Source organism: Lactuca sativa, chromosome 7, assembly GCF_002870075.4.
Source record: "Lactuca sativa cultivar Salinas chromosome 7, Lsat_Salinas_v11, whole genome shotgun sequence".
NCBI classification, from domain to species: Eukaryota; Viridiplantae; Streptophyta; class Magnoliopsida; order Asterales; family Asteraceae; genus Lactuca; species Lactuca sativa.
Window position 1 is genome coordinate 44,142,204 of NC_056629.2, and position 15,237 is coordinate 44,157,440.

The window sequence follows — 15,237 nt, forward strand, 5'->3', positions numbered from 1 at the left end:
TTTGTGAGTCTACCACAACCTGAGTCAAGAACATCAGTACTTCAAACAATCTAGGGTTTCACAAAAGTTTGGTTCGAAGAAGATTTGTGGGGAGGGCAAAATGGTCATTTTACAAGGATAAAAGGGTTAGGTTAAGAAACAGTGATTTAGGGACAAAAAGCTGTAACTTACTTAATAATGATTAAGTAATGAAAAATACCTATAGGAATGGCATTTGACTATGAACCCATTAAAGATCTTCATATGACCTGCACATAAGGGTAAAATGGTAATCTAACGCACGGTGCACGATTATGTTCTTCTAAGTTCTCACCTCCACCATCAGTCTTCCTGATAACACGTACTAAATTGTGCATCTATTAAGTATACGATTGTTATTATGTTAAAATTAAGCAAGTATTCAATGTTTTTTGTTAACTAGTAATAGATAATAAAAAAAAAATTAAGTGTAAAGAACAATGAAGGTAGTAAAATCACACTTTTAATAGATTCTATAACTGTACACTGGAAAACAGAAATTAGACAAAACATCATGGGTGACAATGTGCCAACAATGTTTTATTGTATGGATAATTATATTAAGCATCTAATTTTTTTTTTGGAAAATGGAAAGAGGTGTTACGTGAAATATTATGAGAAACAAGGGGTGGGGTGGGCACTTATTCCTTGTTACCGAATCTCTTGGCAATTATTGGACGAACATCTTCAGCATCTGCTAGTGTCTCTAGGAAGGGCAGAAGTGTAATTAATGCACAATCTGATGGATCATTAAACCAACTCTTTATTGGAATCCCGTTATTCACTTGCATCTGGAAAACCTAAAACCACCAAATAATGGAATCGGTGTTATAGATAAACGTTAAATTCACAATTCCATGGAATGGAAAGAAAAAAAAAAGATTAAATTACAAACATTACCTGTGGGCAGTTGTCAATTATGGCAACTTTGGCAAGATCAACACCTAAAACTGTTAAATCCTTGGTGTAAATTCCATCTGTGAAAATACATGAGTCTCTATACGCCCTATGAGAGATGATTTTTCCATCTGGATCCAATATGTCAAGAAGTTGTTTTGCATAAATGCTCTGACTTGCTGTGAACACCACAATTTGGAACATTTCTGATACTCTTTCCAAGAACTCTCTAAGGTAAGGCCTCTGCTTTACATACACAGTATGTTCTTTGAGATCAAAATATACCGAAAATGTGAAGTCTGCATCATCACAGTGTTCCAATGAAGAGTGCACCAGTGTTTCTGCATATTCCAAAATCAAAAATTTATGTTAATGAAACATAATAAAGAAATTATTGCCAAAATGTTTCCATACCATCTAAATCAAGTGCTAATGTGACAGTTTTTCTTTCAACTTCTGAAAGGTCAGGCAGATTTTTAACAAACATTTGTGGATCCAAACATTCAGCAGGATCCCATTCAGGATAATTATTAACTTCAATCTCCTGATTGCATGATCTCAGCTGATGAATTGCTAAGTATAAGCTTGATTCTTCTGAAACCATGACAGGTTCTAAACTGTTTCTGCTGTCATCCTCCTCCTTGTTGCAAGTGTCAATGCTGTCTTCAAGAAAAGGAAGTATCATGTAATCATCATCGAAAAATATGTTTGATTCATCACATCCATAATCAGGCAAACATGTAGCTTCTGTAATGCCATATGATGAAGAGCTCCTTTCAATGGGTGGACTAGAAACAGACATGTCTGAGATGAAGAAATCTGAGACATTACAACTTTGATATTCACATGAATTTCTATCTTCATCTCCTGATGATGCCACTTCAATGTCTTTTTCACTCCCTATATGGACACAAGAAACAACACTTTTATGGATGATGATATTGCTATAACTGGGTAGATTTTTCAAAGTGTGATTTTATTTCTTACCTCCATTATTGGATGCAGTTGCTTCACTCTCATTGTCATTGGACTCTGGGTTAGGTGAAAAGATAGTTTCTATGGCTGAACAGCAGTTAGCTTGTGTATGATCCTGCAATCAGTTACAACTGTCATAACTAAATGTTGGTAGTTGTAAGGCTTTTTGAAATAAGAGAAACTCAAATGGGAATCTTGAAGAACTATGATAAAAAAAAACAGAAGAGACATGGATCTTTGTACATAACAAGGCAGAACTCATGTCAATGGGACAAAAAAATTGCAATTTTTGTCCAACCCAAAAAGGGAGAACATGAACTAGATATTTCCTTTGTAGAAAAGACGAGAATGCCCTTTCATCCCCATTATCAAAAATAGAAAGCTTGTCCAGTCCAGTGTAGCAGATGCAGCCTATGTAACACAGTTTGGAGATAATTTGGAACCTGAATACTTTCTTCTTCTAGATGTTCACAACAGTTAGTTTCATCGCTTCTAATTTCCTGCATAGTTGCTTCACTGCAGAAAGAATCTGCTGAAAAACAAAATGAGATCAAAGAAAACAAGATCATCAAAAAGAACGATGTTTTCAAGAGTAGAATTAACATAAACTTAGCATGTTTAGCTACTCAAGAAAATCAGATCACAAGAAAAAAAAAAAACAACAATTGGGTGGATTTTTCAAACTATGGTGTTTTAATGAGAAATGAAAGTAGGATGCTATAATAAACAAATCAATGGAAGTATGTTGTTGTTTCTTGCATTTAACCCTTAAAAAATCTAGTGTAACTGCTAAATTAGGTTATTACCATCGTGTTTGTTAGAAATACAAGTCTCAAGTTGAGCTTCTTGTTGGAAACTCCTGATATGTGATGAAGAGTTCTTGGAAATCTTGCTGGATTTTTGACATACATGGAGGCCATTCTTTTCTCTCAAACACCCCATGGTTGACTTCATCTTCATCTGTAGTGATGGCATTTGTTCTGTACTTATGATGTGTATCACAATATTGACTCAAAAACATCAGTGGCCAAACAGAATACCTTCAAATGTCTGCAATTAACCAAAAGAAAAAGAGGTAATACATTAAGATATCATAGTTTAATTAGGTTGTTCAATAGCAATCATGTAAAACAGCCATAAAAATTAGAAGTTTTCTTCAGATAACATATTAATAATTCAACAGTCTTACAAAGAATCAAATATGTTTCTTTGAAAAATATTTCTAATTCAACCATGACCTTTATGCATCAAAAGATCCAGACAAACACACAAACTATTTCGAAGAAACACGTTTTTGGATCAGACTATCTCCATACATCACTTTCACTTATAGATAAATCAGAAAAGAAAAAATTAAAGTGAGATCAACGTGTGTGTGTGTGTGTGGAATCAACCTTCACGCTCATGATCTAGTGCTATAGATTCCATAAAATCAATCACAAACCCTAATTTCAGTTTTAATTAAAGTCAATAAACAAAGTCCCACAAGCAATCAAATTGAATATATAAAAAATTCGAAACGGAAAAGTTTCGAACAAACTAGCTGAAAACTACTACAAGACATTAGCGACTGTTTGTCGCGTTTCGCGCTTCACCTTCATGATCCCGTGTTCATAAATTCAAGCGAGTCAACTACGAATAACGATAATCCAACTCCAATTTCAACTAAACGACATTAAAATCAAAGTCAACACAGACGAGACTGATGAAAAAGACGATGATCGTAAGCGAATTCTTCATAACCGGAATACTAATTCCAGAAAAGAATAAAGAAAATACAACAAACCTTAATCAAGACGAAGCTGGTCGATGCAGTTGAGTCATGAAGTTGAAAAACATACATATATGTATAGATTTATGCATATATAATTCAATTAACAATCATATCCGTGGTGATCAAAGATCAAATAATCAGAAACTGATTATTCATGTACAGTAAAGATTATGCGTTCTTGATTACCTTTGTATATCAAACCCCCAAACCCAAGTCCTCTTCTTTCTTTCTTTCTCTCTCTCTCTCCCTTTCTCTGTGATTGACGCGCTTTTATGCAGTCGCTCTCTCTTTATTCTCAAGACCCTTATACTTTGTGAAGGTTGAATGCTTAGTCCCTTTACTAAATATCATTTGTATGATTGTTATTAATAATAAGTTATCTAACATTATAGTCGAGGGATATGTTGCAACAGAACTGGTTTTGAAAATAACTATGAAAAATTGAAATAACCTAGATATTAAAAACTTTATTTAAATTATTTATCATTTTTATTCTTCAAGTACCATATCAAACTATAGGTGATGTTTGAAACTTGATTTGATACATACATATATATATATATATATATATATATATATATATATATATATATATATATATAGGGTTAGGTTATTTTGTTTTTACTAACTATTGTGTGCAAGAATGCACAGATCTGGACCACCAGATGGAATAGAATCAAAGGTCATGATCTGAGGGTCTATGATATTACAATAGGGTAACATGTATTATATAATCACACAAATTTCAGCATAAGGGCATTTTAGTCAATTAAGACAAATTTAAAAAAAGGAAAAATCGAGATTTGTGGGATAATAAATGATTGTGATTTAAAAATCTGATTTTTTTTTCAAATTAATTCAATTTCAAACGTAATTTGTAAGCATATACGATTTTATTCTATCAGAATGTCATTTTGTTATAATGATATTCTGTAATTCTGTCAGAATGGTATACAACTATGAACATAATATTATAAACACATATTATCAAGATCAATAATTTTTAATGAATACAAATGTTATATAAGACGAAGTTTAATAGTTTAGAATAAATAATTACATTCATTCTTAAAGAATACAACTATGAACATAAATTACATTCATTCTTGAAATCTCTTGCAAAAAAAAATATCAACATTCTTGAAAGAATCCTCATTCACTTTCTTGTTTCGTTCCTAGATGTCTTGAGTATGTTTGACCTCTAAGTTACTTCAAAATATCTAGCATTCTATGAGATTGACATTTTGTGAGATTTGCATTCTGTCAGAATTGTATTGCATGAGAATGATTTTATAGGAGCTGCAAAAGGAGATAAACTCGAGGATGGTAAGTGATCCCTTGGCAAAACTTCAAACATCTGAAAAACATAAGAAACAAAAATCATGTTAAAACATCAGCCAATTGCAATACAACCCTTACATAATCATTCTTATGTGATTATATCGGAAATACAATTCTGACAGAATCATTCATATGTGATTTCCAAGATGATAATACTCTCCACAGAATATTCTTAAATAATGAAATAATTATTCTTACATAATGAAAAAAATTAAAGATAAGAATAAACACCCAGTAATTATTCTACATAATTATTCTTATGTGATTTCCAGCACTTTATTTCATAATCAAAAAATGATTCCCTCTCTTTCAATATTGAAAGAAAATGAGAGTAATTCTAAATTTAAAGTATGATAGAATAACATAATTCATTGTTTTTATTTTGTTTACCTTAGTAGATGAGATGCACAATAATAAACATTCTATCGCTAACCATGAATACAATATGAGATTGTCACATTTCTCTTTGGCATTTCATCAAACACTTTAAGGACGCTCCCTAAATCACCATATTTTCTATGAATCATGAATGAAAAAAAAATCCAATTCATAACCATCAATATCAAATTCATATGAACAACAATATATTTCAACACCATTATAAAAATCTAAAACTAAAAGTTGAAATTGTAGAAATTGGCTAGTTGGAAGAATGAAGAAAAAAAACCTGTTTTCTATGGAATGGAATTGCAAGTCTGATAAATTAAATTGTAGAAATCTCTTTGACCTGCTATTGGAGATAGAAGCTAGTTTCGATTGAAGATGGAGTCGTCAAGAATAACATCTTCATCTTGTCAACGGAATGGAGAAACAGATTTGCAGCTTCTGATCCCCGACTTCTTCTTCATTCGTCAATAAGAAAAGAAATTGGGAGGAGGCAGAAATAGAATACGTATCATATGAGAGGCTAGGGTTAAATAATTGGTCAAAGAGATTTTTATGGTAATTTCCATGAATTAAGGGATTTTATTTTAATTGTTATGCTAAAGTTACATAATTACCCTTATAACAATTTTTATTTATTTAATTATTCCTAAATTCTTATTGGTGCATTCATGCACACAATAGTTGCTAAAATCATTTGAACCTAGCTCTCTCTCTCTCTCTCTCTCTCTTTCTTTCTCTCTCTCTCTCTCTCTCTCTCTCTATATATATATATATATATATATATATATATATATATATATATATATATATATATATATATATAGATACAATGTTTACCTTAAATAATATTTGTTATGGGTATCTGTCTATATATTTATGTTATAATAGTAAATCTATATAAAAGATTTGTTTATCATTACAATACCTCAACTAAAAATAGCAACCACAAAGTTAAGAAATATAAGCATTTAACGTGGCATAAGTAAGTTAAACAATGGAAATAGACTATTATATCAATTTTGTTTATTCTAACTCTTTATCCTTCCAAGTATCCCAAAGTTTATTTTGCTAAAAATACCTATGTTAAAATTATGATCCTTCGAATTTAATAATTAACTTGGATGATTATGTTTGATCTATAGTTGATATAAATCTTGTATTATATGTAAGAATGCACTTGAAACTTTGATTGTGTTAAAATAAGGTAGGCCTTTAAGTATATTTTAATATAATTGAGATAATCAGGATGTATCAGATATTGGGAACATAATAGATATAAGAGAAGGACTAATATAACGAAAATGAATTAGACTTGGGACTTGCTTTTTGGATGAGAGTTAAAATTAGTTGAAGAGAAAAAAAAAATTAACATAAAAAAACATGAGGTGCTATGCACTAAATAATTGTGTAGATACATGCTCTACAACATACATACAATCTTGTTGAAGATCTACAAAACAAATGTAAAATATCAAAATAAAAGTATTTTTCATCTAAACATAAACAATTTATTTAAGTTTAAGCTCCATGATATAAATAACAGTTTATTTAAGTTTAAGCTCCATGATATAAATAACAACTTATTTAAAGTGAATATTCTTTAACTAAATGTACGTGTAATTGTATGAACTAATTGTGTATTTGCATCATTGTCCTAGCTAAAAGGATATACTTTAATATTTCGTGTACTTAAACAAATAAAATGATTGGTTTGGTTTACAACGATCGAAATAAGTTAAATGGGTCTAGGTGACAATTGATCAAACCATAAGGGGTTGACAAAATGAAAATGCAAACATATAACTTATCGACCAGTAAAATGATTACACGTATACATGACGGCGGTACTTATCCACCATCTCCTTTCAGCGCGTTCACTCTACTCTCCCAATACTGACCACAAGTTGACTAAAAGTCTCGTTGGCAACACTAAAGTTAGTTCAAGCTTCAAACATTTATTTATCAAAAAATACGCTTTTTTATAAAATCAAAATTAATCAAAACAAATTAGTGGATGGAAATTTACATCATCATATATATATATTTCGGTGTATGATTCATAATTTAAAAAAAAAAAAAAAGATAGTTTTTAGTTTATATTTTTTTAAACAAGGATTGAATGCAATATTTCAATGCAAAATTTTAACACTGAAGTTTCAATTTTAAAGAACCAAAACCCTCTTTTAGAGGGAAAAAACGCCTTGCAAATTATGTTTCCCTCCAATTTCTACAAAAACTTTGGCAATTATGTTTCCCTCCAATTTCTGAAAACCCTTGGTAATTATGTTTCCCTCCAAATTTTGAATTCCAAAAAATTTCAAAACTAATAACACCCTCTAAAATGTGGGATTAATTCACATATTAGATTTCTGGATATATTTTGAAGGGTTTATAACAGTATGATTCATTTACCTCAAAATTACAAACAAAACCATAAACGTAAAATGTTAGAGATCAAGTATGGAGAGTTCTCTCCAAAGACGAAGAACGTGCAGATTTTGCAGGGTGTGACGAGGCCCCATGGGAAGATTGATGGGGATTAGTTGGAGACGCGATGTTTATTGGTACACGTGGACCCACCTGTTGTGTGTATTGATCAAATCCCGTATTTGGTGGCATCATCCCTTGAACTTGACCCTGCATAAATAGCAATATAATTTCATTGATTTGTTTATTATAGCAAAAGCCAAAACGTGAAACATTATTGTATAAATAGTTTTATTTTTGAAGTTTTAATTAATTAAGATTTAAGATATACACACACCTGTTGATATTGTTGCATATTAATATATCCTTGTTGCTGTTGTTGTTGTTGATACATCTGATACCAATACTGTTGGTATTGTTCCTGCTGTTGATACAACTGATACTGCTGCTGAACATAAGCTTGTTGTTGTGGCGGCAGCCGCTGCGGCTCTGGCGGCATTACATAAGACTGTTGCATTTGCAGCCATTGTTGCTGATTATGATTCTGTTGGTATTGATATTGGCACATTTGATTGTAAGCTTGTGTGTTCTGACCACCAAGCCCCGGTGGTTCAGTACTCTGCACAGGATACTGAACCATCGGTTGAACCGGTTGAGCATGTGGCTCAGGCTCAACCGGTTCAATTCCTTTGTTTTCTTTTGTAGGGTTAGGGTTTTCAGTATTTTGTTGATGTGAGGAACTTTTTTCAGTTTCGTGGTGGTTGGAGGTGGTTCCGGTGACTGGAGAGGAGTTTTGATTGGCGGTTGCAGGCGGCGGAGAATCCTTGAGGGCGATGGGATTTGGTTCCTTCTCGGAAGAAACCGCTTTCTCAAGCATTTCAGCTTCATTGGTTGTGTTTTGATCTGATTTTTGTGATATTTGTAGCTCATTTGTTTTTGGTTCAGATATAACTCCATGTTCTTGATTTGTGGGGTTCTTATCAGGTGAAGTAGGGGCAAAATGGTCAATACTATGAGCCACAGAAGGTTGTGTTTCTCTTGGTTGTTTGTGTGAAGAGGTAGGTCTTCGTATTAGGCGAGGGAAAGATTTTATGTGACGATTCCATGCTTTTTTTATGTCATTTGTGGTCCCACAGTGATCGACAAACTGTATAATTAGCAAAGTTAACTTCTTATTTGTATAATGAATGACATGAGATATTGATATAATTTAATAATAATGTGATTTGGAGTAAAAGATTTTTAACCTTTAAATACAAATTTGACAAATCCTCACGATCTTTGGAACTTAAACTTTCTGATTCACAAGTTATGGTAGTCGCCATAATTCGGTCCATTTTCTTCAAATGTCTTGATCCTTCGTGTGTCATTGCAAAATTAATCAATTCCTATAAAAAAAAAAATAAAAAAAAAAAAAAAAAACTTGCACTGAGTCAACCGGGTACCCGCCTTGGTACATTGAAGCTACTGTCATTTTAATTTTTTTTTTTAAGAAGAGAGAGAGAAACATACTTCTAGAAGTAATCTGGAATGAGGTACTTGTTGGACACCTGCTATTAGTAAGTTCATTGCAGCATCTGCACTACTAGTGATCTACAAACAAGCAATAAATATGATAATCAAAAATCTTTTTAAACTGATATAACAATACTTCATGGAGCATTTATTTCTTGAAATGACAATAATCAGTTATAAATAAATTTATATAAGTGTTGGAAAGGCAATGCATACCAGGTATTTGAGACGGAAAAAGTGAATATAGAGAATAGGGATAATATGCATCTTCTCCTTTTCTGCTGCCATTTTGAGTGCTTTTTTATAAATGTCCAAAGCTGTATCCAAATTTCCCTTTTTATTATAAAGTATAAACAGTCAGTTTTGTTATTACAAATGCAAATAAAATAGTAGTCATGATTGATGATTGATTGTGTTTACCAGACGTTTCTCCATATTAGCCTCTTTTATTGCGGTTTCAATGAAAGATGAATCAGATTCAGAAGTATCACAAAGCTGAAATGCAGCACGAGCTCCTTCAATATCTCCTATTTTCTCTCTATATCTTGCATTGAAAATATGCACCTCTGATACATCCTGTATAACAAAATATATACAAGAAATGTGAAAAGATTTCTAATCCTTATAAAATTAAACTTAGTTTGCATCTGATGTTATATTTCTGTTTGGTTTGTAAATCTGCCAAAGGAATTGGATTTTGGAATGTAAACAATGACAAATGACAAAATTGCCCCTTATTGATATTTTTGGAAGCTATTGTTTGTTTTATAAATGCATATTTACGAATAAATTGTGGAAACTTGTAAAAAAAATTACAATTTTATATTATAAAACTATTTGGAACAGACTATTATCCATATCTTAACCGACTCTAGTCAGTTTTATACATTGTAAACAAGTTTGGGAACATGTCAAATGTGAAATATCAAAGAAACTAAAGAATTAAAGAGACATATATTAAAAAACACACCTTTAGAAATACACGTGTGGATCTTTCTAAAGCAAACTTTGCTATTTCTCTTCCCCCTTTGGATTCCATAAACTCCACATATCGCATCCAGAATTCAGGGTAATTAGCACATGGGATTAAGCATCTTTCATACACCTTCACAGCCTGTATTAAGTAGATATTTCCTTTTAAATACTTCATCTTATATTTTATAAAACTCATGTATCCACCTTTCATATTATTCTATTTCTATTTTTCTACCATACCCAATCAAAATCCTCTTGCTTCTCAATGAAATCCAAATAATTATGCCAATTTTCCAGCTCTTCATCTTCAAGTGGTTCCACATGAAAAAAGTCCCTCTCCATGTAATTCTCAAAGTAATCTATTTCTTCGTGCAATTTGCATGATTTACGATAATACCCCTCACCAATGGTGAGTAGTTTATTTAGGGCTTTTGACCTTTGCTCAACACTCGAGGAATGTTGCAGCTTTTTAATGGTATTCAAGATTTTATCATCTGATGTGGCAAATTCTATGGTTGAATCATCCGTGTAGGGTTCAAGGTTGCGACTTTTTGAGCATGACATGTCCTCTTCTACAAAAGCAGCAAATTCTTTAAAACTGAAAGATAGAAAAACAAACACAAGTTTAGAAAAAGGGTTGTTTTCCAGAAATACCCTTTACATAGTTATGATGAAGTGGTTGATAATGCAAACTTACTTGTCATAATATTTGTGTAAACTCTTTGTTGGGAATTTTAGAGCACGAATAAGAATGTGAGCAAGGAAAGTCCATTGTTGTTGAGATAACTCGAATCTGATGTACACATCCCATAATTTCTGAGATAAGAAATCTTTTCCAACAAAGGAGAGCCCTCTTTCAAATATTCTGTGAAGCAAAAAAACAAAAAATCAAATTAAATGTTTTTTTAAACTTTGTGATAACTGAAATCACCATTCCATTCCTTCCCTGATTCCATTATATCAAACACTATTACACTACCTAACAGTTGCATTATCATTATCGAAAAATGCAGCATCAAATTTTTGGCCAATTATTTATTTTTTTTTTTTAAAATGATTTTGTGTTTAGAATTTACCGACGAACATCATGTGGATCTTCAAAAGCAAGCATACTGAAGCTACAATAATCAACCCACAATCCAACAGAATATGTTGCAGATTCCACTGCACATTCAAAGATTTTAACAGCTTTTTCCATTGTAGAAAGCCTTGTCATGTGATCTGCATACCTCTTCCAATATTCATGACACAATGGGAACTGAGAGAGGAATGACTCATACACTGATGATATTGCTTTTATGTTGTCCTGAAGTAATTCCAAAGACTAATTTCAGGAAATAGCAGACATTCATATAAATGAATAAAATTAACTATGAACCATAAAGAAAGCTTAAAGTTAAATGATAAACATTGGCTATGCACAATAGACAAAATAAGGAGCTTACCGAGTTGGTTTTCTCAATCTCTGAAATGAGTGAAGTCCAAGAATCAAAGTCCAATGAGTCACTATCAGCAATTTCATAATCTTCTTCAGGAGAACCAATTGCTGAACAATTAAGGCAATTACAGTCAAACTACACATTATAATTCAATCCATAAATAGGGCAGCTTGAATTATAATTCTGATGAAAAGGATTCAGAAAATGTTATTTGCACAAAGAAAGGATGCTTGCAATCTGTATTCATTGATTTGTTGATTATAACATCCCACTTTCATTAATTTCTGTTATTTTATAGTATCTAACATTTATAGCAATGTCATCCTAACTTGGTAGATTTTTCAAGGTATAATGGCTTAAAATAGAAAAAATAATAATAACTTGAAAGTACAATGCTATTATTGGGTAGAAATTTCAAAGTACAATGCCATAAGAAAAATAATTTGGAGGTACAGTGTTGTAATAGAAAGAAATATAATTAAGATGCTATAGAATACAAATAACTGAAAGTATGTTGGTATTCCTTGCATGTAGCCCTAGAACATTAGATGGGTAGCTATGTTTTAGATCTTCAATGTTTGGATCATATAAACCACAAAAAAAGGGACATTGAGATAGAAGTTGCAATAATCAGTTTTGTGTTTTTGACAAAAGCTTATGCGGATTCTTATTTTCTAATTGCATAAGGTAAAAAAATAATCCTATTCATTTGTAATTGCTTGACAAAAACTGATTGAGAATTGTGATGCTGGTTTTCTTATTCCTTGGGGTCAGATTTGGAGAAAAATATTTCTATAAGAAAACTGATGATTGACATAAATGTATTTACTATAACCGTCTTCAATCAACTTTGAAGAACTCACTCTGAAAAAGAAAACATCCAAACGACCCTATAAATGTAAATCGGAAGTCGTAACAAACTCAAATTGCGAATGTGAGTGTGTGAAATGCATCTAATTCTTCTTGGTTTTAGAATAGACGTATCACAAAATACAAATTGATAAAGATTCAACATCAGCTAAACAACCCTAACGGTGTTTATAGTCACTAAACACAGATTGTCAGCGCCCATTGCTACTGTATCAGGGGTAGGGGTTTGAATCGTTTGAAGGCATTAACGAACAATACCTTCTCGATAGAAAGATACTTTACGGATACTCAAAAAATGTACAAATTCAAATTGTATATAAATCCTTATATATATATGAAATGAAAAATATATTCAAATTGTATACAAATTCAAATTATTCTACAAGAAGCGCAGTCACCTTCAGGCACAGTTTCCATGGCGGAAAGACCATCGGCAGCGTCGGCCAATACCTGCAAGTCCATTTGAGTGAGATTTTACGGTGGCCGGAAGGGTATACGACGAGGAATGACTTCTCTTGTCAAAACTCACAACCCCATTTTATCATTAATGCCTTGATGGACATATTTTTTAGACAAAACTTAAAAAATGTTACTATGGTTTTCGAAAATATCAAGTTTAGTCCCTAAGTTTAAAAAACCTCACGGATCGTCCCTATGGTTTCAAAACTTTTAACATTTGGTCCTTCCGGCTAACTCCGTTAACATTTAGCCGTTAAGTCAGAGGCATTTTTGTCATTTCACTCCTCAGGGACCATTTATGAGGTTTTGTATTCCTTTTTTTAAATAAATAAAATTTAATATGCAAGGGGTCCCATCTCTCTCTCTCTCTCTCTCTCTCTCTCTCTCTCTCTCTCTCTCTCTCTCTCTCTCTCTCTCTCAAGTCTGAAATCAGTTTCCCTTTGATCGTATTCTTCAATATCAAAAGCAAGAAAACTACATCCATCGCTAAACTCCTAAATCTTAAATCAAAGACGATGATGATGAATTTTTTGTTTTAGGGTAAATCGTGTGATGATGAAGCATTGTCGTATTTTGTAGGGGTAATTTCTAGAGGCTTGTGATGGAAAAAAGTCAATTTCCTGCAACAACAAAAAAAAAAAAAAACCATTGATCCTACTTCATAAACAACATTACACTCAAAGACGAGATTTATCGATCTTCAAGAACAGATAAATGTTCAAGTTCTTTAACCAGATTCGGTCTCTAGTGTTTGATTCACAGCACCGAAGACCCAAACCGGCTAACCATTTAACCACAAACCTAGGCTATTCTCCGGCCGATGCATCCAAAATCGAGATCAAATTAGAACCAGAAATTGCCTTTCTGACTTCATTAACTAACCCAGGTGGTTGATTACGTATGAGTAGCCTTTCTGACTCCATAAACCTACCGGCGAAATGATTGATTTTTATGGCATGGGCATCCTCAAGGTACTCTTCGTTTCTCCGACTGAAATAAGTATAATTTCCGATGTATAAACTAAAATTCGATTTGGTTTTTGGATGAAATCGGAAGGTTGATGAATCATTGAGAGCAGAAGATGTTGAGATCTATTACGATCCGGCAGATCTTATCTCGAAGCTGCTTAAGGGGGAGTTGATATCTCAGGAGGAAAACGCCGCGGATGCTCCTCCGGCGAACACCGGTAACTGCCCATTCGAGAAGCAAGTATGATCCATTGAGATTTGTTCATTCAATCTCGATCTGTTAATGTCTGTGATCTTCTAGTGTGCGTCTTTAATTTTAGTATTGGAGAGAGAGTGGGGGGAGAGAAAGAGAGAGAGTGGGATCTTTAATTAAATAATTATATTTTTTTTCTTTTTTTTTTAAATAGAGAAAACTTCATAAATGGTCCATGTGTATTGAAATGATGAAAATGCCCCTCACTTAACGGTAGAAAGCTGACGGAGTTAGGCGGAAGGACCATTTGTTAAAAGTTTTGAAACCACAATGACTATCTATGAGGTTTTTTGAATTTAGGGACTAAACTTGATATTTTTGGAAACCACAGGGACCATTTTTGAAGTTTTGTCTATTTTTTACTATTGCTGAGTAAATGACTAGTTGTGAAACCCGTATATTATATGGGTTCTTTAAAATAAAATGTTAAATACATAAAATTTGAAATAAGTAAAACTTATAAGAAAAAAAAAACATGCAAAAAAATTAATTAAATTTATGTGTTTAGTTGTCAGACCCGTGTAATAAACATGTTAGTTATAACAATATGTTAAATACGAAGGTTTAAACTATAATTTATTTAAAATTGAAATTGAAGTCTGAAATTTAAAATTTGATATTAATATAGTTATTATGATATCTTTTATTCATAGAAACTAAATTAATGATATATTAAAAAATAAAAAATAGAATAAATGACAAATGTAAAATAAATATCTCAAAATTATGACAAAATGACATGTGGCATAATGCATTAGAGAATGACATGTGGCAAACTTATTTTCATTTATTAAGGAGGATTTGTTCCTAACTTATTTTTAACTTATTTCGGAAAGTCTTACTTTTTTTCTTTCTTTTTTTAAACGTTTGGTCACTGTACTATTTTATTATTAATTTTTTAATTTATTTAAATAAGCACATCTTATTTTATCTACCCCA

At 31.9% G+C, this 15,237-nt stretch overlaps 2 protein-coding genes and 1 long non-coding RNA gene across 8 annotated transcripts; 1 reads left to right on the top strand and 2 right to left on the bottom strand.

The window, feature by feature from the left end:
- Positions 1-465: 465 nt before the first annotated feature.
- On the bottom strand, positions 466-3,965 carry LOC111906597 (uncharacterized). 4 transcript variants are annotated; one of them, XM_023902355.2, is made up of 7 exons: positions 3,851-3,965; positions 2,697-2,940; positions 2,334-2,419; positions 1,903-2,005; positions 1,330-1,815; positions 919-1,256; positions 466-818 (listed from the first exon to the last, which is right to left on the bottom strand). In XM_023902355.2, the coding sequence occupies exons 2-7, from the start codon at positions 2,863-2,865 to the stop codon at positions 660-662; spliced, it is 1,341 nt and encodes a 446-aa protein (XP_023758123.1). In that variant the 5' UTR covers positions 2,866-2,940; positions 3,851-3,965; the 3' UTR covers positions 466-659. The 4 variants fall into 4 exon arrangements, with proteins under 4 accessions (XP_023758123.1, XP_023758121.1, XP_042752160.1 ...); XM_023902353.2 differs by having other exon boundaries at positions 2,334-2,422; XM_042896226.2 differs by lacking the exon at positions 3,851-3,965 and adding an exon at positions 3,677-3,840.
- A 3,771-nt stretch (positions 3,966-7,736) lies between these two features.
- Positions 7,737-13,154, bottom strand: LOC111906596 (pre-mRNA-processing factor 39-2). 3 transcript variants are annotated; one of them, XM_023902352.3, is made up of 12 exons: positions 13,017-13,154; positions 11,755-11,852; positions 11,386-11,615; positions 11,007-11,174; positions 10,550-10,907; positions 10,305-10,448; positions 9,755-9,910; positions 9,551-9,667; positions 9,332-9,412; positions 9,067-9,207; positions 8,157-8,966; positions 7,737-8,029 (listed from the first exon to the last, which is right to left on the bottom strand). In XM_023902352.3, the coding sequence occupies exons 1-12, from the start codon at positions 13,078-13,080 to the stop codon at positions 7,847-7,849; spliced, it is 2,550 nt and encodes an 849-aa protein (XP_023758120.1). In that variant the 5' UTR covers positions 13,081-13,154; the 3' UTR covers positions 7,737-7,846. The 3 variants fall into 3 exon arrangements, with proteins under 3 accessions (XP_023758120.1, XP_023758119.1, XP_042752274.1); XM_023902351.3 differs by having other exon boundaries at positions 11,755-11,855; positions 13,017-13,148; XM_042896340.2 differs by lacking the exons at positions 11,755-11,852; positions 13,017-13,154 and having other exon boundaries at positions 11,386-11,473; positions 11,539-11,595.
- On the top strand, positions 8,573-9,056 carry LOC122194942 (uncharacterized). The gene is made up of 2 exons (XR_006184768.2): positions 8,573-8,709; positions 8,804-9,056. It is a non-coding gene; the product is annotated as an uncharacterized LOC122194942 (long non-coding RNA).
- Positions 13,155-15,237: the final 2,083 nt, after the last annotated feature.

Coding starts and splice junctions, on each gene's coding strand:
- LOC111906597 (XM_023902353.2), bottom strand. CDS start 2,865: ATGCCATCACTACAGATGAAGATGAAGTCAACCATGGGGTGTTTGAGA. Junction 2,006..2,333: donor TAGAAGAAGAAAGTATTCAG/GTTCCAAATTAT, acceptor AACTGATTGCAG/GATCATACACAAGCTAACTG. Junction 1,257..1,329: donor ATTAGCACTTGATTTAGATG/GTATGGAAACAT, acceptor TGGAATATGCAG/AAACACTGGTGCACTCTTCA.
- LOC111906596 (XM_023902351.3), bottom strand. CDS start 13,080: ATGGACTTGCAGGTATTGGCCGACGCTGCCGATGGTCTTTCCGCCATG. Junction 9,668..9,754: donor CTAATATGGAGAAACGTCTG/GTAAACACAATC, acceptor TATAATAAAAAG/GGAAATTTGGATACAGCTTT. Junction 8,030..8,156: donor ATATGCAACAATATCAACAG/GTGTGTGTATAT, acceptor CTATTTATGCAG/GGTCAAGTTCAAGGGATGAT.